This window comes from Onychomys torridus, chromosome 7 (genome assembly GCF_903995425.1).
Source record: "Onychomys torridus chromosome 7, mOncTor1.1, whole genome shotgun sequence".
NCBI classification, from domain to species: Eukaryota; Metazoa; Chordata; class Mammalia; order Rodentia; family Cricetidae; genus Onychomys; species Onychomys torridus.
The window spans coordinates 106,418,683-106,443,970 of record NC_050449.1 but is presented as its reverse complement, the minus strand read 5'-3'; the positions used below and the strand labels follow the sequence as shown (position 1 = coordinate 106,443,970).

Here is a 25,288-nt window from a genome sequence, read left to right as displayed (position 1 = left end):
AGCAACTGAGGGATGCACAGAAATCAAGACCTAGGCTGGTGAAGGTGCTTGTGCCAAGCTGTCTTCCTGAATTCAAGTCCAAGAACACACAAAGTAGACTAGAACCAATTCCCAAATGTTTTCTGACCTCCACATACATCCTGTGGCATGCACTCACACTACTGCACACATTGTACTTTAAAAAACAAACTACATCCACTTCTCCAGTCTGTTGTGTTCATGCAAACTGGTCTGATTACACAGCACTTCCTTAGGCTTCTTCACATCTGTTCTTGGAGGTGGAGGCTCCATGTGGTCTGGTGATTGGCACCTTCACAAGCTTCCACCTAGGGAGAGCCACAAAGGTCACCTATTGTTTTACGTATGGGGCCCATTTACAAATGGGCAATCATGGCCACTGGAAGACTGTTTCCACTTGTCTTTAGAAGGGGCTGGACTTTGGAGGTAGAAGAGAGTGTGATGGGAGCAGTTCTAGCTTACAGCAGTCTACCTTCCTATTATTAAGGTAGAATCCATTTTAAATGACTTCAGGTTCTCATAGGTGGTTATCCAAGAATCCTAATACCAGGGCTGACTATTCCCCCTTTTCCGTCTCCTTCCAGGCTCAGCTTCCTCATGTCAAAGTCCATGCCTACTTTGCTCCAGTCACCCCTCCACCAGCAGTGGCAGGAAGCGGACATCGACTGTGCAGATGCTGTGTCATACTCTGACAGCAGCTGCTTAGGCCAAGGGCCCCATCTTCCAGGTTAGACCAGTCTCCTGACTGCGCCACCATCATCCAATCTCAACACTCCATTGGGAAAGCATTACAGGTAAAAGACTTTGGCACAGATCACAGTAACTGGTGATACCACTCACCTTAACGTTGGCTGGGCTGCAAGCAAATCAGTGTCAGTTACTATGTGGCAAGAGCGGTGTGGTGCAGCCAAGACCACACAAGCAACCCAGAGCCCTTTAGAAGTGGGTATCTGCCTGGGCACATGAGCCTCACCGGCTTTGCCAGCATCCTCCACAGACCTTCAGTGTTAGCATAACCTGAACAGAGCAAAGAACCTGTGGTTTTCTACCTGGTCCTTAAGCCAGTGGCCTACTTTAATTCATAATGATTCCTACTGTTTGCAGGACTTTTCCCTTTGAAGACTAAATTGCGCCTTTATCAACGTGACTGTACCGCAAACTCAGAGTGGCTGGTGGTTTCATGTGTAGACACATGTGTGAAAGGCATGCTAGCACATTTCCATAAGACACCAAAGAGATGAGGACTTCTAAACTGGGTGGTAGATTCACGTGTAGACACGTGTGTGAAAGGCATGCTAACACATTTCCATAAGACACCAAAGAGATGAGGACTTCTAAACTGGGTGGGGCAGGATCTTCACCTTTCTGTTTGTGTCAACTTGTCGCATCCAATTCTAGAGACCCAAAAGTAAACAAAGCAACCTACTTTACGCTGTCCTATTGGAAATGATAAGCCCTGCCATGTGCTACAGCATACAGTGAATTTTTGTAAAGGGGAAAAAAAAGCCAATCATGTCCACACTTCTCAAAAAAATTTCGGGGAACCTTGAAGAAATACAGAATTAAGGCTTAAGTTATCTATAATATAATCAAGTAAAATTAATGAATGGATGCATGTAGAACGGATTTTTTTTTTTAAATTGACTGAATTTTTAGAGATCATACCAGAACTAAATTAAAGCTTCCCACATGAAAAACCAGTGTTGGCACCTTTTAAGCTCCTATCAAGCCCTTACAGTGCTCCCTAGAATTAGTCAGAGGCTTTACTGCTGTGATGCTCAAGCTGGCAAATCTGAGCAAAGCCCCTTTCCAAACACAGGCATTTCTCTATTGCCCAGACTAGGGTAGGATGCCCAGACTTGTACTACGGCTGCTGGCTGCTGCGTGCTGTCAACACTTAGCACCATCTTCAATGTGACTTCAGGGGTTAATGGTAGCTGAACCTTCCTAGCAATCCCTCCCCAGCCAAAACTGCAAAAATGCGCTGTTTCTGTGGACAGGGTTACAACATCTGTACACGCTGCCTCAGCTGCATTCTCAGAGGGAAAGCAAGCACACACATACACCCTGGAAATTCCTCAGACCCCTTGTAAGCATTGGCTTACTGTGGGTTTGACCACCTCAGGATATGCTGCAGCACTCCCTGGTTTGAAGGCTGTATGAATATCACAACAGCCATTTAAGTAACTGTTAGGGGTGAGGGAAGTGTGAAGCGTGTACTAGACTTGCTCCAGTGATTAACAGAAATAAGTTCATGAAACATCAGAGAGACACATCTTTCTGAGCTAGAGTGCAGCCTATGATAGATGTAGGACTTGTGCTCAGTGACCACACCTTCACTCACAGACTGTCAGAAAGCCTGACTTGTCTTCTGTAAGGTGGGGTAGTTCCTGTAGCCCCACCTTGGTGGGAAGCAGCGGAAAGGGGGCGGGGCAGCCCGCAGGGTGGCCTGAGATAGCAGCACAACTTGGCTTTCAAATGAGTGACACGTTTACAAAACAGTCAGAAAACATTTATTACACTCAACTGTACATCCTAGTAACCAAAGGAGCAAACTGCTGGTGCTGTGGGTTCTGTACAGTTTCACTGAGACAGACTAGCACTTTGTGCTGCTCAGCACAGTTTCAAGTCTGAGGAGCTTGTAAGTACTTTCACCCCACTTCTAAAACCTGATCAGGAATTCAAAATAGCACACAGCATTAAATGACATTTATTGTTCCATAAATCATGAGATCCGAAAAAGAAAGCTAACAGACAGACAAGCAAAACTCTAAAAACAATTCAGAGATAAATTCGCTTCTTTCCTAAATAAGTGACTGGTACAGAAAGCATGTGGTCACAAAAGCAAAGGGAAGGGCAGATGGGAACGCTCCCCTCCTGAAGGGCTGCAGAGCCACAGCGCTGCCAAGCCCAAGATGAAAACATGGAGACAGTTTAGTTTGTGGCAAATAATTAACCCCCATTATGAATAAAATGCAAGACGTTAAAGCCGTTACCCACTGAAGTAGTCATTCCTACCCACCTGAACAAGGGTCAGACCGACATTCACAGCCAGCAGCTGAGTGAATGGGCAGAGATGCTACATAATTAATTAAAATGGAAAAAAGTTTCTTAAAACTCAGACCTGCCACAGGCCTCACAAAATGTTTGCTGATGAACTCTGGAGAGGTGGTGATGGGGAGGGAAAAGGCAAAGACTCCCTTCGAGAGTGGTATGCGAGCACATGTGATCCTACAGAGGCACACCTGTTACAAAGCAGCAGGACACCTTAACAGCTCCTAACTAATCACCAGAGAAATATCCATGATTGTACTGAAACTCAGCATCTGAGGGGAGGAGCGAGGGAGGGGGGTGTTATGGTACCTTTTAGTGTCTTGTTGTGACATCTAGTGTTTCCATGGGTACTTGTGTCTCATTCAAAACAAAGATCCCTTTAACACCAAGTCAGAAGCTATCAACAATAATAATACTTTGTTTCCCCTGTTAGATCACCTAGTTCTAATGTCTGGGGAAGGGCTTTAAACATGTTTAAGAACAGAGTCAGGCACAGAACAAGTAGTACCTGGAGTCCCAGCTACTCGGGAGGCTTAAGTGTGTACTGGGTGGGGCGGGGATGGAGAATAGGGAGATGAGAACAAAGGAAACCACGTGAGTTTAAAAGGCAACGGGGTTGTAAAAGGTGAAATCTGGAAACTAAAATGCTAAACATGAAGCGAAAGCCAAACACCCAAGTCTTTGTACCTATTAGGGTTTACACTGACCTCACACCAAGGTACTTCTGATAGCTTGCTCCTCTCCTCTGCTTGGCTCTTCCCTGGTCTGGCATGACCCCCTCGGATGTACACCTTCAGACATGATCACTTCTGAGAAGGTGCTCAGCCTCTTGCCTGACCGATGCCGCCGAGTCTGCAGCACAGCTCCCAGAGAACACACCCTATCTCCACCCAGGTCAGCTAAGGGTCAGGCAACAAAGGCCAGACTGGCACAGAAAGGGAACTGCCCACGGCTGAGTTTTTACATTCATTTCAAACCGCTACAGTGTCAAAGGCTGCAGAGACTGCTTCGGGAACTCTGGCCGATGGCCCTGCTAGGGAAGTGGGCACTTGTGCCCACGCCGTGGCCGGGAGCTGGTTGCACGTTGACTGATGTGCTCGCTCTCATGAGGGTACTGGGCTGTGGCAGTGACAATGAGGAGACTTGTCTCTCCTACAGCTCATTAGGAAGGTCATCTTGTGTTTTCAATATGAAACATTTCACAGTAAAATCCAATCCCAAGACTTCTTGGATTCAGTCTTCACACACTTTTAAGCATGACTTTATTTGGTACTGAATAGAGTTCAGTCTGTATAAGGTATCACTTCAAAATTATGTGAATACCGTCATTATTTTCAGCTGCCAAAAAAAAGAGGGAAAAAGTTAAAAAACAAAACAAACTAAACTTAGAAAAGAAACGGTATTAAAGATGGAAATGTACAATCTGCTTCAGAAGTTCCAGCTTGATAAAAAGCTAAGTGCTTTGCTTTGCTCTAGCTCTGCTTCCCTGGGACAATTCCATGCACACATCCCTGGAACGCACTGCTCTGGGACCCCAGGTCCTCCACTGCTTGCCCTACAGGGAAGAGCTTGGGAGAACAGCAGCAGATACCCTTCCCTTTATGCTAGATGTAAACCAGGCCAAAGCACTGTGTGAGGGCAGAGCTGAGAAAGCCCTGCACCAAATGTGCAGGCAAGCCTGCAGGTTCTGCTGTAGAACCTCCCTCCTTCTCCATCTCTATTCCTGGAAAACTGAATCTCCAGAGGCAGATATCTAGCAAGACTGCCTAATGGCCTTGGAAAACTGTGAGGTGCAGTGAAGGCATTCCTAAACACAGAAATGAAGGCTTTCATGTGGACCAAGTCTCACCAACAGTAAACTGAGACTGGAGAGAAGTCTTGTGAGGACTAATTCTGTAAACGGCCACGAGTTTCACAAGATACAAGTATGTGATTAAGCATGGGTTTCTGGTTTGTTTTTGTTTTTGTTTTTTTTTTTTTGGAATTTTGTAAGATAAAAGCTATACAGTTTTGAAATTAAAGCTGTTTCTGCACATGACTAAGAAGTGAGCCAGTTCACTGCTGCCTTAGCTCTGCAGGTAGCTTGATGGCCAGTGGCATATATCACCATCAGCTATAAAAAGCAATTGTCATTTCAACCCTTTAGGGCTGCTGCTTTGCAGTGATTACCAGAAAAGGGGGACTTGAGACCTTGTCCTCTTCTAGGGGAGAGGAGTCTGTGCTGAGACCATCTTAACCCGTGTTCTGCCTTCACGCATCCCTTCCCTCTCTAACTTCGTAGTTTGGAGCTCACTTGAATTAGTGCTGTACAGCCCGCCAAGCTCAGTCACTACTGCCATCCACAAATTTCTAAATTAGTAACTCAAGCTCAAGGCACCTCAGAATGGTACAATTAGCTGCCTGCTTGACATTCCATGTTGTTTTGCATCAACCTTACTTACTGATGAGGCGGTCACCTGCCCTGGCAATCACAACTACTCCCCACCAAATAGGGAGCACAGTGAGCTCTGTCCACATGTCCATGCAATCCCATTACCTCTGGCCTAGACAGACTGCTTAGCTTCCAGTTTTGCCATCTTGTTATTTCCACAGTGGTAAAAAAAAAACCCAACCCCATTATTCCTTTGTTTAAACCGCTTCACTGACTTCCTGATCCATCTGAACTAAGATTCAACGACCATCACCACCAGCTATCACTGTAAGCCAGGTCCTCTCTCCCTGACCCTACTCTCCTCTACTCACTCTCATCCTACATGGCAGCTCATGGCCTTCTTCCAGGCCTCACAGAAGCCAAGTGCACTCTTCTGCGCAGCCCCACGCTGTCCTTGGGCTAGTTCTGTGGCCAGCTCATTTTTCAGGTCACCTCAGAAAAGCCTTCTGTAACAGCTCCCATGCTTCCCCTCCCGGATTAGCCCCACACTATTTCTCCACAGCACCTAATACTGGTTGTCTTCTGTGCCTGTGGCCAACTCTGACTTTTCCCACTGTCCTTGTTTCATTCAAGCACTAGCACTAACATAGTCTTGGATGTGACGCTCAGCAAACACTGGCAGAATGGACAGTCATCTAGAAAAGTCAACCCTTCCTATATCTACCAGATAATTTCTATTAGAAACACTAAAATTACTGCTCATCCATGTTCTAACCTCTTAAAATTAGCAAAGACATCTTTTTCAAGAATATTCACACATAGCTAGGCGGTGGTGGCATATGCCTTTAATCTTAGCACTCGGGAGGCAGAGGAGGCCAGCCTGGTCTTCAGAGCTAGTTCCAGGACAGCCAGGGCTACAAAGAGAAACCCTGTCTGGAATAAACAAAAACAAAAAAATAGACTATGCGCACACAAGAGAGATGCTATCAGGGGCACACTGTCCTTCACAATCACAACATGTGGAGGCACACATACATGCAAAGTACCTTTCACTGTGGAGAATAAAAAACAACTCTCGTCTTGAAAGTTCTGAACCATCTAGAAAGATAAAGCAGACATGTAAGTGTATAAGACCCACCGGTTCTTAACTAACCATACATGATTAAATCTGTGGCTAAAGGACTAACAGCATAATCCTTACATCTTTCTTACACAAATATAGGATCCAAATAATTCATGATGGCAGTATGAGATAGTCAAAGTTTACACCTGTTACCCTGGAGCCACTGAGGAGAATGTTGTGCCAGGTCCTATGAATATTGACTTAAAGATTATGCAGACTGTTTCCCTATTGTTACTGCTTGTCAGTGAACATAGCTTGAGCAGGGGGCAGACTGTGCTTGTAATATTACATGTTTTAAAAATACTGCCCTTCCAATAATGTATAAAAGGAGAATATATCTAATGCCTCACCTCCCAGGAAGGACAGAAGCCTGCCACTTAACCTTAGATCCCCCAAAAGTATTTCAAAAAGGTTAGGGAAAGCTCAGTTTGCTTTCCTTGACTATCCCTTCTCTACTAAGATGCTCTAACTCCAGGTTATAAACTCTTAGTCATTTTTAAAGAGCTGGGATCAAAATGTGTATCAAGACTTGCAAAAGAAGTCAGCAGCATTTGTTACAGTTCCAACAATACAGACCAGTGCCACTGGGACAGGAAGCGTGACTATTGCCTGTTTTACTTACCTGGTCACTAACAAGAATGTGGATGCCAGTGGGGCCCTGTCTGTAAACCTGGTTAATTTGGTGGAAAGGAATATTAAACACCGAGGCAAGTTTTCGAGCAACTTCTGAGGCAACCATTTCTTCCAAGTAGATTGCATGATAAACTGAAGAAAAAAAAAAAGCACTTTAACAATAATGCTTGACCTATCCAGTCACCCTTTTCAAGGTGCCAAAGTAATAAAATGTAAACTAGAAACAGGGACAAGGTGACATGTCTTTGCCCTCTTAAGATCTCAACCACCTTATTTGAAGTAAAGAACACATTATTTATGGTCATGTATAATAAATACTAATCCTGTACTACACGATGTGACTTCATAGTTTTTTGCAAAGTCTCTCATATTAATGGTTTTAAAAAAAAAAGCATCAGCTGGACATGGTGGTGCACTCCTTTAATCCCAGTGCTTGGGAGGCAGGCAGATCTCTTGAGTTCAAAACCAGACTGGTCTACAGAGTATGTTCCAGACAGCCCAGGCTACATAGAGAAACCTTGTCTAGGAAAAAAACAAACAAACAAAAAAAAGGAGCATTAGGGATCAGGGTAATGGAACTTACAATGGATTGGGGCAAAGGATGAAAAAAATTGTGCATGAGCTAAGATGTCATTGTGTTGTAGACACAATGGGAGGTGTCTGCTGTATAAATTATGTCGCAAGCAAGCTGGGTTTTTTGGTTGTTTTTTAAACAACAATGTATTTCTAATGATGCATAAAAAGAACTCTAAAAGGAGTTTGAACCAGTAATTCTCCAACTGAGGATTTAAGAGTAACAATTCCCTGTGTCACCTCCTATATATACACCAAATCAAAAGAAATGGAGACAACGCCACATGAGAAATAAGGATACAGACAATAAAGTCTGGTTCTGTTTTAGGGAAAGTCCCGGCCTCAGGTCAACATCCACTGTTCTGTTATTTATGCCCATGACTTAACTCAGCAGTGTGAGCGTCACTCAAGGGATTATTGCTCAACCACTGACTCAAGCCAGGTATGGATCTGCAATAGAGAAACTGAAAAGTTGGCTTCCCAACTGAGCAGCTCTGTGTACAGGAATGTTCACTAATTTCGCACTTGGAAAAGCTTTTGGATTAAAACTCAAAACTAAAGGTAACTCTGAAGGATTACCATATCAATGACTGGGGACTAGTTCCTGCCCTCTGGCTCTTTTAATTAAGTGGAAGTAACTTTCTGTTTATGGGAACAGGGTCAAAGCCACTGTCCACATGCTGTGATGGCAGAGTTCGGTGCAGAAAACCCCTGTGGTTGAAGTTCACTGATGTGGATGGTCACGGGTAAAGGTGCCCAGTGTCTCCGCCTATCTCCCACCCCTGCCAGCACTCATCTCTGAGGACACGTCTTCCGTAGCACTATACTCCTGGCAAAAATGGGATGATGTGTACAATGAAGTGATACAGGGGGCTCCTTTAAGAATTTGTGTCTTCCATCTTAAAAGTCACAGCTCATACCTGGAGTTAAAGGACATAAATGTAAAGGCCAACAGCTGTGATTTACAACTCTTCCAATTATTTAAAGAAATCCAAGCCACAAAGTATTTTTCAGAGCTCTACCCACTATCAGGGTAAGTAACTGCCTCTCTGAATCCCACAATACATGTTTCTCTGAAGCTGAGTGTCACCTTCATTCTGTTTCAGAACGTGAGAATAGGGGACATTACTACCACTGTGCAAGTGAGAGGATGCACATCTGTAATCCCAGTACTTTGGAGGATGAGGCAGGGGAATGGCAGCTCTGAGGTTAGCTTAGACTACTTAGTAAAACCTTGTCTAGCCTCTCCCTTTCCCAGAATTTTTATATTCAAAGGAGGGAGGAAAGAGACGGGAGAGGCCAGACTTCTTCATATTGTCCAACTGAGATAAATCTGCAGGATTAGAAGTCCTCTTTAGTCACAAGGTAAGCTATGCAACTGTGCTAACACTGACCAAAGACATATCACCCACCTTCCGACCTGCATGGAACACAATGGATGGGTCTCACCCCAGATGGGTCTACAACTGGAGGAAGACTGCTACATAGACTCCCATTTGTTCATGTGTGATAAGGCCCCTCTCCCCATCTAGTCAATGAAATGGGGGAAGAAAGAGAAACCCTCTTGTTTCCCCAGCAAGCTGGTAATGTTACATTCACTCAGAGAGGTCTCAACATGTTCAAGTTATCGTATTGTTTCCTGGCATTTCATGCATAGAGCTATATAAAAAAGAGATCTACAGCATGCACAGCGGAGAACTAAGAGAAGTTCTAATTCTTCCTTTCCCGAGGACATGGCCCTACAGCTGCGTCTGTCAGCTCTGTAGTGGGAACTCCACAATCCTGCACCAGTTCATTCCTGACCGTCTTAGTAAGGACAGGAGACCTCAAGTGCCCTCAATACCCACCGCAGGGTGTCCCACTGCCACTCTCGCCTCCACTGCCTGCAGCTTGTGGCTGCTCCTGCAGCACAGTGCTATTCGGCTGCTCCTGGCAGACATAGATGGTTAAGCGGGGCCTAACTGACCTGTAATCAGAAGATGCCATCAATGAGACTATGAGAGGAAGTGGCCTCAGCACATGTACAATCAACAACTACAGGAATCTAAGGCCTATTTTTCCTTATGAGAACTTTACAGTGTTATTTCATTATGCAAGATAATTTCCTAATAAAAATATAAAACCACACACCTCACAACAATTACCACAGGTCCAGACTCTAAACCATTGAGATGGTCTGTCAGATGCTGGTAAATTTAAGTTTCAAGATTGATTAAGCAATCTGCAAGGGGTAAGGCTCGAGTTACTAAACTCTCACCACACAAGTCTAGAGACAGGAATGGCAGGCAATAGGTCTCAAAGCCAGCACAGCCACAGGTGTAGCATTCTAATTGACAGTTACAAGTTCACATTTAATAACTGCTTAACAAATAATCATGACCTTGAAAACCATAGATTCTGTAGAGCTCACCTAAATTAGAAGTTTTGTTTTCTTGGCAACAAACCCAGTCGTCTTCAAGAAATCAGTCCTGCCCATGTGCATTGCTACCAGTCTTAGTCTACCTCTGCCCTCATCAGTGCCTGCCCTGAAGGTGTACACAAAACAGTCTTCTCGTGAGCACGAAGTTGCCGATACTCGGTGGCGCACACAGGCACACGCCAACCTAGCGTGGAAACACATTCTGCCCACCAAATCCCCCACGCAGAGAAAGGTCCATTCTCATTTCTCATAGAACAGTCTACAGTATTTTACCTTGACTTCAGGGAATTATAGAGCCGAATTCCATCGGCTGCACCACAAATCTGAACTAAATCCTCCTTTGTCAGCTTTAATAAGTCGGCACCTGGAAAATAGCAGAGAGATCCTCAAATAAGCAGGGGATGGATACGGCAGGTGTTTCATGGGGCTCTGTCTTCATATGGTTCTGTCCTTCTAAGCAGCATCAGGTGTCCTGAATTACACACACCCATGAGTAACAAACATCTGTCCTTCTGAGAAACAACATGCTATGGTCACAAGGTGTCAAAAGGCCCGTGTGCTCACAATACAAGATTCCCATACTGCCTTTCTTTCCTTGTTGCTGGGCTATGGCTACCCATGTTTCTGACCCCAGCCTGACGTGTAAAACACCACCCCAGCCCTGCCATCCTTCTCTTTTTTTAAAATCATAAATGGAATCATAGCATCTGGAGAACTTGCCCAAAGCCACCAGTGAGTGGAGTGGTAAGCAAAGTGGAGACCAGGTCTCGTTACACAATTTAAGTTATGACACTCTATTATAGCTCCATCTCCACAGTCAGTTCTAATAGGAACACAAGCCTAGTAGAGAATACTCTGTTCCTTAAGATCTCTTCCATAAGTCCTTGGCCTTAAAAGCAACAAAAGGCCAGTATGTGTAAGGAAGACGTGGATACAAGACTGCACAAGCATCGGGCCACAGCTAAGTTGGAGTGGTCAAAGGAAGTCCTTGACATGTCCTCCATACTTTTTATTATCCTTGGATATGTCCACAAAACCTTGTTTTTAACTTTTAGTATCAGTCAAGACCCATACTTCCATAATTAAGAAGGTATGATTTCATATAATGATATCTACTCCCATATGTAACAAGATAATGGGGTTGTCTTTGTTTCATAGGCTCAAAAGGGTGAGCCAGATGGAGTTCTAGTTTGTAAAGAGTATCAAGACTAGAGATCCTAACGTCCATGCTGTGAGTTATTATGAAGTCACTCTTGGAATGAAATAGCAGAGAAAGAAGTTCTCTCATCTACTGGAGTCATTACACACAGCTCTGAAGCAGGGCTCCCAGCTGTGACAACTGTAACCCAAGAAGAGAAAGGGACAGATGGTGTGTCACAGTTCTTTCTGACACGTGACTGACTCATGAAAGCCCTCCCCTCATCTTGAATTCTGTCATTTCTAGTTTTTCACGTATTAAAGGCTTTATTTAACCATATAAATATGTGGATCACAGCTAGCAAATTACTTCCATGTGACATTTTAATTTTAGCGTCCAAGAGCTACACAAGGAGTAACTCAACGCACAAACAATACAATAAATGACCTAATAGAAACCCCACTGTTTGTTTCCTTCAGCTGGGTATGTGCACACATGTCTGTCCTCTTAAAACCGTTTCAGTGCCTCCCCCCGCCCACACGAAAGGAATGCTGGCTGCTGCATCTCCGGCCCAGCAGTTCTCAGAATGTACTATGGGGAAAGGCACAAGGGCCACACAAACATTTTGAAGATTGCCCTGCCTCCTGCGTGCTCTCCAACAACCATACTACCTGGGCAATGCCGCTTGACACCTAAAGTCCCACCAGAGCATTCCCTTCAGTTTCCTGTGCAGAAAAAAGAGTAGGCTATCTATGACACCCACACTTGAGCAAAAGCACACAAATGAGATACTGCTCTATGTGAAAAGGCTAAAACCACAGGATACAGGGTGGCCTTGTAGGATCTGAGATCATAAGGCCAGGGAAGAAAAGGCCAGATTCAAAGAGCCATATCCTGCAGGCTTCTATTTAACATTCTTAGAATGATCAAGTCATCGGCAGGACAGTTCAGTGTGTGTGGATAGGGGACGAATGATGTTACAAAGATTCAGCAGGACAGAGAGCAGCTGGGCAGACAGACACCCTACCTCTGTATCTATCTGCAGTGATGGCTGCACAGATCTACACTCACAGCACACTAACAGATCTATGCACCCAGGACGGGGCTAACTGCTGGCTGGGATGCTATAATTTTGTGAGACATTGAGTGAATGGAATGCATGCTGGATCATCTTCAAACTGTCTTTATAGTTTATCATAAAGAAAATACTATCTCGGGGCTGGAGAAATGGCTCAGTGGTTAAGAGCACCAACTACTCTTCCAGAGGTCCTGAGTTCGATTCCCAGCAACTACATGATGGTTCACAACCATCTGTAGTGAGATCTGGTGCCCTCTTCTGGCCTGCAGGGACACATGCAGGCAGAATACTATATATGTAATAAATAAATAAATCTTTAAAAAAAAAGAAAAAGAAAAAGAAAATACTATCTCAAAGTAAGTTAGAATTGGGGCTGGGGAGATGGCTCACCAGTTAAGACCACAGTTCAGGTCCTAGCACCTATGTTGGGGAAATCACAACCACTAACTCCAGCTTCGGGGGTTCTGATACTTCTGGTTTCTGTGGGCACCCACACTCACATGCATATACCTAGACACAGGCACACACATACACACATAATTTTAAAGTAATTAAAATAAATAGAATGAAAGTATCACAAAAAACTGTCTTGAGTGGACTGGAACAATGTTAAATAAATTTCATTGTTTGGAAAGAATTTAACAGGGAGTCACAACCGAGGAAAACCTGGAGACAAATTCTTAGTTAAAAACACAAAAACATACTAACAAAATACTGTCATGTATCCACGCACACATACATACCTGAAAAATTAGAAAACAGTCTTGTGTAGGAAGAGAACCTGTTTTTGAGCAGCCACTGCTGTGTTTCCTGGGTTGTAGCTGAAGGCTGAATTTGCTATTAATGAAGAAAAAAAAAGTGAGCATAGACAGAACCATTTAAGCTTAAAAACAAAAACCAAAACCCAAACTAAAACAAACCCCAAGTCACTGGCATGTCATGAAGCATGTTTAAAAGCAAAACTCAAAGGGCCTTAAGTCTGAAGAGAAAACACAGCTGATGACTGAGCAACCCACACATCTTGGTCAGAGTGTTTAAAGAGCAGGACCTTAGCAGTATTGAACACTTGCAAGGAAGATACTTACTTCCCCAGACACCTGTGCAACTCCATCTCCCTGGTGATTTGGGGATGAAGAATTGCTGGAGAAAGGAAAAGAACAGTTTTTAATTTTTTTTTTAAAGTCAGGAAACGAAAGGTTAGTGCACAGGTCATTTGAAATAGGACGACACCGTGGAAAGAGCTGTGTAAGCGTGAGAGACTGCACACAGTAGGGCGAGCACAGAGGATGAGACAAGGCTGACAGCAGCACTGAGTGAAAAGTGTGCCCTTGAGTTCTTGATGGGTGCCAGGAAAATAAGGAAGGTATGCATTCATCTGAGTTCGGAAAATACGGGAAATTAAATGAGACACAGCTAAAAATAACTGTGAACACTAATAAAATAGGCTCTAGGAAACAGTGATGAAACAGTGATCCTAACTAAATATACAACTCTTTGTCTTTAATTAATATATCCACCCATGAGAAATGAGGAAATGAAACAAACACCTGCCACCATTCTTGTGAGTCTAAGGTATAAAGAAAACTGCAGATTATTTCAGAGAACAGGCACCTTGCCCATTCCTGAGCAGGGTTCCTTTCTCAGCACCATCTCTCCACTGCCTATACCTTACATTATTCTCCATTCACCAGAACTTAAGCCCCTTCCAACAGGAATTTGTCCGGTCATCCAAATATCTTAGCACCTGGGACCATGCTGGGAACACAGTGGGCTCTCAGGAAACATCTAGAAAACTAAGGTATACAATTCAAAGCTCATCTCTCAGATCACAGCAATTTGTTAACATACCCAGACAGGAAACACAAGAGACTTCTTGTGTGCTACACATTGGCTCTCTGGTCTCCCTTGTCCATGATAATTTTTCTACTTGTTTTTTTAAAATTTTTTTATCTTTATTTTTCAAGACAGGGTTTCTCTGTGTATCTTTGTGCCTTTCCTGGAACGAACTCTGTAGCCCAGGCTGGCCTTGAACTCACAGAGATCTGCCTGGCTCTGCCTCCCAAGTGCTGGGATTAAAGGCGTGCACCAACCACCGTCCGGCTTGCTGTTTTGTTTTAACAGACAGGGTTTCTTGGTGTAGCCCTAGCTGTCCTGGAAGTCACTCTGTAGCCCAGGCTGGCCTCGAACTCAGAGATCTGCCTGCCTCTGCCTCTCGAGTGCTGGGATTAAAGGTGTGCATCACCACACCTGGCGTGAATTTTTCTACTTGTAGACAAAACTGCTACATGAAAACAGGCTCCTGGCTAGTTTTCCCATCTCTACAGAGAAAAAGAAGGATTTTTGTAGGTTTTAACAGACCCTGTTAACAAGACTAGAGCATTTAAAGAGAACTTTCCCCTGCTATCTCCAGCTTTTATAATTTTTCTGCTCCATAAGAAACTTCCTAGAAGCAGGAAGTTCTGAACTACTGTCCTCCAGCAAGGCTGCAGGAGCTGAAGGCTTATAGAAGCCTCAGGCCTATACAGCTCCCACTCTGAGCTCCCTGGGCCCTCAACTGCCAGGTAACACACTCAACAAAATCCAGAGGTCCTGATTCAAAAGCCACCATAGTCTTAAGAAAACCCAGAGTCTTTCCTTTAATATTAAATACTCACCTAAAACTACACTAGCCGAGAGGGTAAGAAACAGTGTGGAAAAAAATAACCTATGTCATGTGGTTAACTTAAAGCCCACTGTGCTTTGTAATCAATGTCATCTTAACAATTCATATCAGAGCCTCACATCAACCAGTCACCCTGTGTCCTTAACTGTGTATCCCGTTAGTGATTGTTTAAATCTTTCAAAGACAATTCCCTGGCTCTTAAAATCTTAAAAATTCCTCTCCCTCCCTGTTCAGATAGGGTCTTGTTATACAACCCCCAAGCTGGCCTCAAACTCAAATCTTCCTGTTTCCGTCTCTGGAGAAAACGCCCCTCCAACCCTTTCTGCAGTTTCTGTTTTTGTCAAAGTGAGACACAGGACAAGATGCACAAAGACTGTCAGGTGAAGACTCATATGAGTACAGGCTGTTTCCCACCACCCAACACACAGACACACATAAATGAGGCCGCATGGATGGGGACTTGCAGGAGCAACGGTTAAGTGCAAGCACACGGCCACACAAACCAGATACCTGTCTGGGATACTGCACGTGCTCTGCTGTGAGGAGGTGAATGTGGGCGCTGGGGAAGGGCTGTTATTCACATAGGCTGTGGGGGTGTCAGGCCATGGAGAGCACTAAGGATAGAAACAGAAATGAGTTAACAACATGCTTCTTAAATGTGTGGAAGAAGCACTTGTGTTATCTGGTCTCTAACTGACCCAATGCAAACTTATAAAGCACAAGATACCTGGTGCCTATTAGACGTGTCAAATTCATCTTATGCAGCTAAAGACATTTAGCTTAAAGATAATCTGAGTGATGATAGCAGCAAAATTTATAGACACTTTAAATATATTTGCTTTCTAAATGCGCATGCGCATGCACACGCGCACGCGTGGATACACACACACACACACACACACACACACACACACACACACACACTCTTCCAGCATCTTCTGTCAGGTGCTCCAACAGACATATCTCAAGGTTTAAAAACAGCAGACAAGGGATTCACAAGCAACATCTGACGTCACACAGTCACCTGGGTGTGGCTAGGTCCTGTTTATTGATCGTATGCTTGCCCAGGAAGCAGCCTCATCAGTACCTACTTGTTACTTTGATATAAATAAGATTTAACAAACAGGCTAGCACAAAAGCACACCAAATGTGTTTTCTGAGAGGGATGTGGTGAACTAAGGATCTCTCAACCTTAGGCAAAATTTTGACAAGAGACAGAGCAAAGATACAGAAACACACTATTACAGTTAGCAAAACTAAATAAGCCAAGGTCCAGAGCATGCTGAGCAGGCTACAGTAGTCAAGTAGAAACCTTCCCTCCTGCGCTTCACAGAGGTCCACCTAACAGCCGGCATTCTTTCTACAACTGTTCTGCTGAGGATGTCAGTACCTTTATAATCAGCCAGCTTGCATTTGAGAAAAGAAAGGCATAGCGTCTAACTTCAGCACCAGGGTTTAAGACTCTCTAGAGCCAAGCAGATGACAGCAGAATAGCCACTTCTAATAACTAAAAGTTTTTCTCTAAGTAACGTGGCTTTCAGTTCTATGGTCGGTCACCTGGCAGATACGAAATCATCTACAAAGATCATTGGTATATCTGTAGAGGATTCAAAAGGAATGTCGAATCTTGAATGTAATGACAAAGTGAAACGAAATTTCTCATACCTCTTTTAAAAAATCTACATGGGCATGGTGGCACACACCTGTAATCTTAGCACCTGGTGATGCTCCAGGCCAGCCTAGTCTCAAAAAAATAAGAAAAAAAAAATCTAAAAATTATGTCTGCTCTCTTTATTCAAGATGAATTTATAAAGATATTCTATTTTTATATTTATTAGCTGTTCTTCAAAATTTGTATAACTGACTGTCAGGTGGTAGTGGCACATGCCTTTAATCCCAACTCTCAGGAGTCAGAGGCAGGCTGATCTGAGTTCGAGGCCAACCTGGTCTATAGAGTGAGTTCTAGGACAGCCAGGGCTACACAGAGAAACCTGCCTTGGAAAACCCAAAACAAAAAACAAAAAAAATAAAGAACAACTGTTTTAATAAATTGGTCCTAATGAGTTTTTCTTTTTAAAATTACATTATGTGTGTGTGTGTGTATGTATGTATGTATGTATGTATGTATGTATGTATGTATGTACGTACGTGTGTGTCTATATGCGTGCACACCTGCCATGGCATGTACATGGAGGTCAGAGGACATTTTGGGGCGTCTGTTTTCTCCTTCTACAACTTGAGTCTTGGAGATCAAACTTGGGTTGCTGGGCTTGGCAGCATGCACACCAATTAATTTCCTACCCAAGCTTAATCTATAGTTGTAAGAAATTTTAAAAATTAAATTTTTTTGTTGTTTGTTTGTTTTTGTTTCATTTTTCGAGACAGGGTTCCTCTGTGTAGGTTTGTGCCTTTCCTGGATCTCACTCTGTAGACCAGGCTGGCCCCGAACGCACAAAGATCCACCTGCCTTTGTTCTTGCCTCCCGAGTGCTGGGATTAAAGGCGTGGGCCACCACCACCCAGCTAAAATTAAATTTCAAGTCAGGCACGCTAGTAGCACATGTCTATCACCAAGCTCGGGAGGTGGTGGCAAAGAGATCAGAAGTTTAAAGGCCAACATCAGCTACATGAAATCCTAACTCAAAAACAAAAGTAAAAACAACAAAACTCCGTCTTCCCTATTTATAAAAATCTATTGTATCCAGGAGTGGTGGTTCATGCCTGCACTACAGAATTCAGGAGACTGAATAAGGAAGATGGCCATGAGTTCAAGGCCAGCCTGGGCTACAGAGTTAGACTCAAAAATTCAGAAGCTGTGTTGTAAAGAGCTGGGGTTACTGGGCTGGAGAGATGGCTCAGTGGTTAAGAGAACTTGTTTTTCCAGGACTTAGATTTGGTTCTCAGCACCCATACAACTTACAACTGTCTGTAACTCCAGTTCCAGAAGGTCCAACACCCTCTTCTGACCTCCTGGGCACTGCACACATGTGGCACACAGACATGCATGCAGGGAAAATGCTCATACACATCAAATAAAGATAAATCTTTAAAAAAATTGAGGTTATCATGAAAAGACTCCCATGCATAAGGGTACAGTCACATTAAGGTACCTTTTAAAAGGAACAGAATACAAAGGTGAGACCAAAAGAGATGATGGGAGTAAAACTCAGCACCAAACAAAAGAAATTTGAAATGTCTGTGATACTTGGATTCTGCAGGCTACTTCCTCCAGATTAATAACAGTTTTGAGTTATAACCTTTTTGTTGTTGTTGGTTTTGTTTGTTTTTGTTTTTGTGAGACAGGGCTTCTTTGTGTAGCCCTGGCTGTCCTCAAACTCACAGAGGTAAGTTTTAAAATTTAAGAATTATAAATACAAACATACATCATGCCATGAAATGCTTCCTTTGCAACTGTTCAAATTTACAATGAAACTTTTGGCTGCCAGCTTGAAAATAATCAAGGGAAAAAATCATCATGTTCAAATTCTTCTTAGCCAAGTGTTAAGATCACTAATGTGAAGCACAGAGCCTGAACTGAGGCCTCTCTAGGCAGAGCCCATCTATGTCTTAGCAGCTACCAGACATAGGCATAGACAGGGAAAGAAAATAAATCCCCAGCATTTCTCACATCTGACCAATTATGGAACCCTCAAAAAAAAAAAGAGAGAGAAAGATCACTGCAGACACTGTTCCAAGACCACCACCTTTCAAAGCAGAAACTGGCCTGACTGGTCAACTTACTACAGATTACACTCCACACGAAAATACCTATTGTTTTAAGAGCAGGGCCCTTTTCATCTTACTAAGTACCTCTTTCTCCTCAGTTTACATAATGTGAAGTGCCCACGCCTGTGCCATGCTCATACAGATCTAACCAAGGGAGCACAGACTGTCACTCCACTACATGCAAGAGCTTCCTGTTACATCACCCTTCTCCTAATAAAGAATATCACAATACAACCAAACATACACATCTAAATAACTCTTAATAACCAAAGCAAGACCTCCCCAAATTTACCTTGGTAATTACTGCCAGGTCTTTGAGAAAACAGAACTATCCCCAAATTCCAAGTTGGTGTGGCACAGTGGAGACGGGCATGTTTACTCACCATACGCTCATCTATTTCACATTTATGAATTTAGATGCTTTTACTATCACAAGAGGAGATTTTAATCTGGGGTTTGGTTGCTTTGTAGGACTGGAGAGCAAACTCAGCATCGTACAAGCATTGTACCACTAATGGGTAACCACAGCTCAGGGTGCTGCTAAAGCAAGCTGTAGCACCACAGTGCTGATGTTCCTGAAGGCTCTGCCAATGGTCTGGACTGGTGCAGTTCTGCTTTCAGTGGAATGCAGTGTAGCATGTTCCCACCCAGGTTAAAGAATGAGGAGCCACTGTCAGCAGCAAACTGTGGCAGCCCAGGAGTGACAATTCAGTGTGGGACCCTGTCATCCAGTACCTTTTGATTTTATCAAGACTTCTGGATATACATCCCTTTAACTGAAAGCCCGAAACTGTGAGAAAGGTTGTCCCCATCCCCTTTACAGACATTTGAAGAGATACACAAAGTGCTGCAGCTACGTTCTTGGTTAAGGCATTCATGATCTGGACCCTGCATTTTGAAAACAGGTTTCCAGACTGTGGTCTAACCAACTCATCATACCCAAACCAAATGCAGCCAGGGTGGCAGGCGACACACTTAAGAAGATGTGAAATCCCAGGCATGAACTGCTGACGTTTTGCATATTTTAGACTTAAGCGTTAAGAATTTACTACTGACTTACTCATTTTTGGATTGGCTCTGGGCTAAAACAGATTTACCTATCAATCACACCAGAACCAACTTCTTTAAATTAGCTAAATGGTTTATAAGGTAAGTTATAAAGGGAAGTGACTTAAGCTCCCAAGATCCCCTCAAAAAAAAAAAAAAAAAATTTACTAGGAACATTTGTAGGTTTTCAGAAGAATTAGGAGTTGATAAAACATAAAACTAAAGAGCACACATTTGGGGAAAAGAGCATTCAGTGGCTCTGTCTCTGATTTAAACCAAAACAGCCTAGTTAAAGAAAATGCAAAGAATCATGCGTGGTGGCTCACAGCTGCAATCCTAGTACTCAGGCAGGAGGCCTGCCATGAGTTCAAAGTCAACCTGAGCAACATGGTGAGTACTAGGTCATGCTGGACTAGCGCCTAAAAATAAATAAATAAATAAAAGAATAAATGAATGAATAAATAAAAGAAAATGCAACATGTGCTCCCAGTGCCCTGGGATGCAAGCATGCATAAAGAAGCATTTAAACGTTGCTTTAAAATGGAAATGATATCTCTGTTATAGTCCTTGTGACATTGACCTTCAAAGTCCACAATTAATCACAGATAATTGTAAAAGTAAAAATCCATTTTTGGGACTCTAATAATACAAACAGTGCAATAATGATCAGAGTACTCAAAACGGTTATTTTAAAAAATTCTTTCACATTTCTACTCATATTTAGTAAGGGTGTATAGCTGATTTCAGTCTGAACTCAACAATCCTCTGTGGACTACTGGGCAGAGTTGTGTTAGAAAGACTTGCTATATTTACCCTAACAAAGCTCGATCAAAAACCCTCACTAAGTGCTTGTTGCTGAGGGTCCTGGGGTGCAGTGCAGCAAGCTTACCACTGTGGTTTGAAGCGCTACATCACAACGCAGGTGCCAAGAGGAAACACTACACAGTCAAGGATGTTTTTCTACCAGTGCTGCCGAAGAGGCTTTTAAAAGCACAGACAGACACACATTCTTATAGTGCATGCAGGGGAAGGTCACACAGTACTGCACATGTTAATGTCAAGCTTGCTGCCATCATTTAACTGTCTACAAAATTTTCTTACTAGGTATACATGTGAAAAAAGCAAAACTTTTCTTAACTACATAAAAATGATTTAAAATTAGTCAAGTAACTTCATGATCTTGAAGGAGTTGTGTGTGTGAAGGGAAGAAGGGAGGGGGAGGGGAAGGGAACAAGGGAACAAGTTGGAAAACATCTCTCTGAGTGTCGTTCCCTCCAAAACCACCCACTATGGTCAACATTGTTTATGCTTTGTTTTAAAGTGTTAGATTTAGGAAATTTTCCTCAGCGAGGAACAAACAGAAAGCAGAAAGTCTAAACAAAAGCAAATTAAATCAAGACATGGACATAAAAAACAATTTCGGCTTTACTTTCCATGGAAGTTGGTCCTATATCTAACACTGCACAAGGGTTCTTGCACAATGAAAAGAGAAGCAGAAGTCCCTTACACTGCCTCGCTTTGCCAGAGAATCACCGTAGTCTGCTGGCAAAGTCCGCTTGCTGGACTTTTTCTGCTCATGTTCAACTGCATCTTCAATTATAGGCTCAAGCCTCATCTGGACAAACACCAAAGATTGGGGTCAATGTCTTTTCATTATACAAAGAAAGACCTAATACCCTGTTTTCATGTCTTAGAGCTCAATTAAACAAATGTATGACTAACAGGATTCAAAGTTAAAGAAAATGCAAAACCCCAGCAGTGACAAAAATCGGACATTCTAGGCCCCCACTTAAATCTCTTGTCAATTTCAAGGTTTTAAGGTCTATTGAGACCTCATTGGGATTTCAGCATCTTCATTCAAGATCCCACCCAAGCAAATAAACTCATAAAACCCCTCAAACTTAGGGTAAAACACGTGCCCACAAAATCCTCAGAATATCACGTCAATCCGCCACCCAGCCTTCCCAATCCCTTTGTTGCAACACCTCTGCAAGGTCCTGCTAACACGAGTTTTAAACCTCTGTTTCTCTCCAAAGCCAAATGCCGTGCCGCATTACCTCTGTGAGGATGGTGGTGTCATAAGATGGCTGATACTTTTCTTTTTCATGAGCTGTTCTCTTCTCCATCTTTTCTCGGTCAGTTTTTTGTTTCCTATCCGCACCTTTAGGCTTAAAAACAAAGTAGGTAACTTCATTCATCTGGCTGCACACAACTTTATAAGCAAAACTGAACATCCCTCCTGGTTTCCACTGCTTACCTTAAAGACTTTGATTTGGCAGCTAGCTGAGTGAAGATGATCTGTGTATTCTCCATTTTCATTCTGCTTAAAGGTGTCAACCTGGATCCTAAAAGGCACCCCCTTTTCACCTCCGTGCTTACGTGGAGTGAACTCTGTGCTGATGCAGTGTACCTACACAACAATTCAAGCCCAACTGCATTCAAAACCTTCCATGGAGGCTCCATTTTATCCCCTCATGGACATACATTCAAGATCCCTTAAACGGACAAAAGTCAGATTCTCTTGGAATTTTCTGAACACTCCTGAATACAGGCTTCCTTTGAGAACCCCAGGGTTTCTGGACTCACTGGGCTCTAGCAATTCTCTTGCTCTAGTGCTTCTCCTCCCATGGGGGATGGGTTCCAGTGAGGAAAGGAGCCCAGAAGCACCTACACATTCTCACCTGCCTCCACCCCAGCGGCATGCTCTCTCAGACCTGGGTTCTAAGGCCTGCTTCCCCACTGCCTCCACCCCTGCTGTAGACAGCCAAGCTTCTTGCTACTGCTTCTCCAAACACACCAATTTGTGATGCTTTGCCTGGGTCATTTTCAATCCCTAAAGGCTTATTATTTATGCAAATTGTATTCATCTAAACTCTCCAGATCAACCTTTCCAAGTCCTGGCAGGATCCCAGGGGCAAAATTCATTTCAAACCCCCCCCCCCCCCCATACCACTTCAGAAAACAGCCTCAGGATACACCATGACGTTTAGCAAGCAGCAAGACCAAGGTCATTTCTGACTGCTACACAGACAAGCCCTCTTCAAATGATATGCAATGTGAAAGCTCCCCTCTGCAATAAGGTTACACAACCTGAGATAAGGCCAGGTCTTATCACTCTTATTTACTACAAAACTGATTATTCTATTGGACAGACACTAACAGCACGTGACAATATTAAACCAATATGAATCATGTCATCATCATTACTGAAAGGAATATTTCACAAACAACCCAAATACTGAATGCTAATGATCCTTAGAGTTGATGCAAACACATACTTAAGCTGGTCAACAATTAAATGGCTATTCCCTTCTATATAATGACTACCTATACACAGTAGTTAAAATTCCACCACTTACAAATTTGGAAACACTACATATTACAATTACTTTTGGGTTTTAAATATGTAATCATGTTACTTTCAAAGTTATCTCTTGGATACACAAAAATGTTTATGGATAAAATACAGTGGGGTTTGTTTTAAAATATGCCAACAGTGCCTGGTGTGATGGTGCACAGCTTTGATCCCAGCCTCAGGAGGCACAGGCAGGTGGATCTCTGACATGATGGACACATGAAGAATCCACTATAGTTATCTCTTCATTTGTAGAGGCTTTAAAGTTTGATTATGAACATGTTTTAAATAATGTTAGAAAAAAATTTTAAGCCTAAAACTTTTCTCAATACTATCCTTTTAAATGGCAGTTTCTGTTCAAGAGAAATGTGCATCATGAAAAAAATAGAAAGTTCTATTATTGTGAACACCAATCAAAAATAAAATTTAAGACAGGTGGTGGTGGCACACGACTTTAATGCCATTCTTTGGGAAGCAGGAACAGAGTTCAAAACAACATGGTCTACAGAGTAAGTTCCAGGATAGATAGAGCTATACAGAGAAACCCTGTCTTGAAACACAAAAAATTAAAAGCCCAAAGGTGTGGTGGCACATTGTACATGGTGAGCTCCAGGCCATCCAAAGCTATAAAGTGAGATCCTGTCTCCAAAACAAACAAAAAAGATAATAATAATAATAATAATAATAATAATAATAATGGCCGGGCAGTGGTGGCGCACACCTGTAACCCCAGCACTGGGAGGCAGAGGCAGAGGCAGGTGGATCTCTGTGAGTTCGAGGCCAGCCTGGGCTACAGAGCTAGTCCAGAACAGGCTCCAAAGCTACAGAAAAACCCTGTCTCGAAAAACCAGAAAAAAATAATATATATATATATATCTATATATATATTGCCAGGCATAGCGGTGCACCTTTAATCTCAGCAATCAGCAGGCAGATCTCTGTGAGTTGAAAGTCAGCCTGGATTACATAGTGAGTTCCAGGACAGCTAGGGCTATGTAGAGAGACCCTGTCTCAAAAAAAACAAAATAACAACAAAAAAAAAAACCAAAAAAAATTATCACCCAATGTCTTTTATGTCTATATAACTAACCTAGTAAATTAAACCCATTTTAACTGTATTTTTAAAAATAATTTATTTATTTTAATTTTATGTGCATTGGTGATTTGCCTACATGTATGTCTATGTAAGGATGTCAGATCTTGGAGTTACAGACAGCTGTGAGCTGCCACGTGGTTGCTGGGAATTGAACCCAGATCATCTGGAAGAACAGTCTTAACTGCTGAGCCACCTCTCTAGCCCCTTAACTGTATGTACTTTTTTAAAAAGACATTACATTATAATTTACAAATAAATACTTTCATGAGACAGGAATTCAATCTTCTAAATGACTTGGGCAGTATGCATCTAACAACGTAAAAAGGCAAACCTGAATGAAGGCAGATGTGCGCTTTGCAGGGTCCCACAGAAATTCAACTGCATTTAACTGGCTTGGATTTGTCCTTGTGTCAATTATTCCCACAGACATTGGAATATCTGTATGTTCAAACACAAGTTACAAAAAAAATGCATCCATTTTAAGTAATTAAAATAAAAGACTTACAATTTGAGCCTGGTGTGGTGACACACTCAAGTAGAGTCCCAGCTATTTGGGAGGCTGAGGTATGGGGGACGGCTTGAGCCTAGGGGTTGAAGTGCAGGCTGGGCAGCCTAGTAAAACCCCATCTCAAAACAAAACAAAACAAAAAATCAAAACAAACAAAAACAAAACAAACTTAAAACTTACTATATTATGTTCTATGGAAATAATTAATCCATGTTGAACTTCCCTTCAACGTTCTCCGTAGTCAACCTTGTCTTCAATATCAAATCCACCTAACAAGAATCACAGTTTCTCCTACCACGGTTTGTATTTCATTTCATTAAGAAAATGATGGACGATGCCAACTGAGGTTTAAGATAGCTTCACAATCATACAATTCCTTGCGGAGGTTACTTTAGCACCACAAAAGTACTTTACTCTTCAAGCATAAGACAATTCTCAAGGCACAGATCTACTAACACCTAAGCTGCATCCGCGTGATGAATTTTACA

General features: G+C 42.7%; 2 protein-coding genes across 6 annotated transcripts in view; one reads left to right on the top strand and one right to left on the bottom strand.

Annotated features, from left to right (window-relative positions):
- The window catches only part of Fbxl2 (F-box and leucine rich repeat protein 2), a 55,043-nt gene extending 52,037 nt beyond the window's left edge, over positions 1-3,006 (top strand). For both annotated transcript variants that reach the window (XM_036192586.1, XM_036192587.1), the window contains one exon: positions 603-3,006. In XM_036192586.1, coding sequence (XP_036048479.1) covers positions 603-710 — 108 coding nt within the window. In that variant the 3' untranslated portion in view covers positions 711-3,006. The remainder of the gene's footprint in view (positions 1-602) is intronic.
- The window catches only part of Ubp1 (upstream binding protein 1), a 49,367-nt gene continuing 26,587 nt past the window's right edge, over positions 2,509-25,288 (bottom strand). For 2 of the 4 annotated variants that reach the window (XM_036192585.1, XM_036192581.1), the window contains 12 exons: positions 24,624-24,730; positions 22,099-22,251; positions 21,899-22,009; positions 21,349-21,456; positions 15,580-15,683; positions 13,493-13,547; positions 13,151-13,244; positions 10,465-10,555; positions 9,620-9,738; positions 7,189-7,331; positions 6,490-6,541; positions 2,509-4,410 (listed from right to left, as the gene is read on the bottom strand). In XM_036192585.1, the coding sequence (XP_036048478.1) occupies positions 4,373-4,410; positions 6,490-6,541; positions 7,189-7,331; positions 9,620-9,738; positions 10,465-10,555; positions 13,151-13,244; positions 13,493-13,547; positions 15,580-15,683; positions 21,349-21,456; positions 21,899-22,009; positions 22,099-22,251; positions 24,624-24,730 (1,175 nt within the window). In that variant the 3' untranslated portion in view covers positions 2,509-4,372. The other 2 variants (XM_036192582.1, XM_036192584.1) reach the window with 2 other exon arrangements.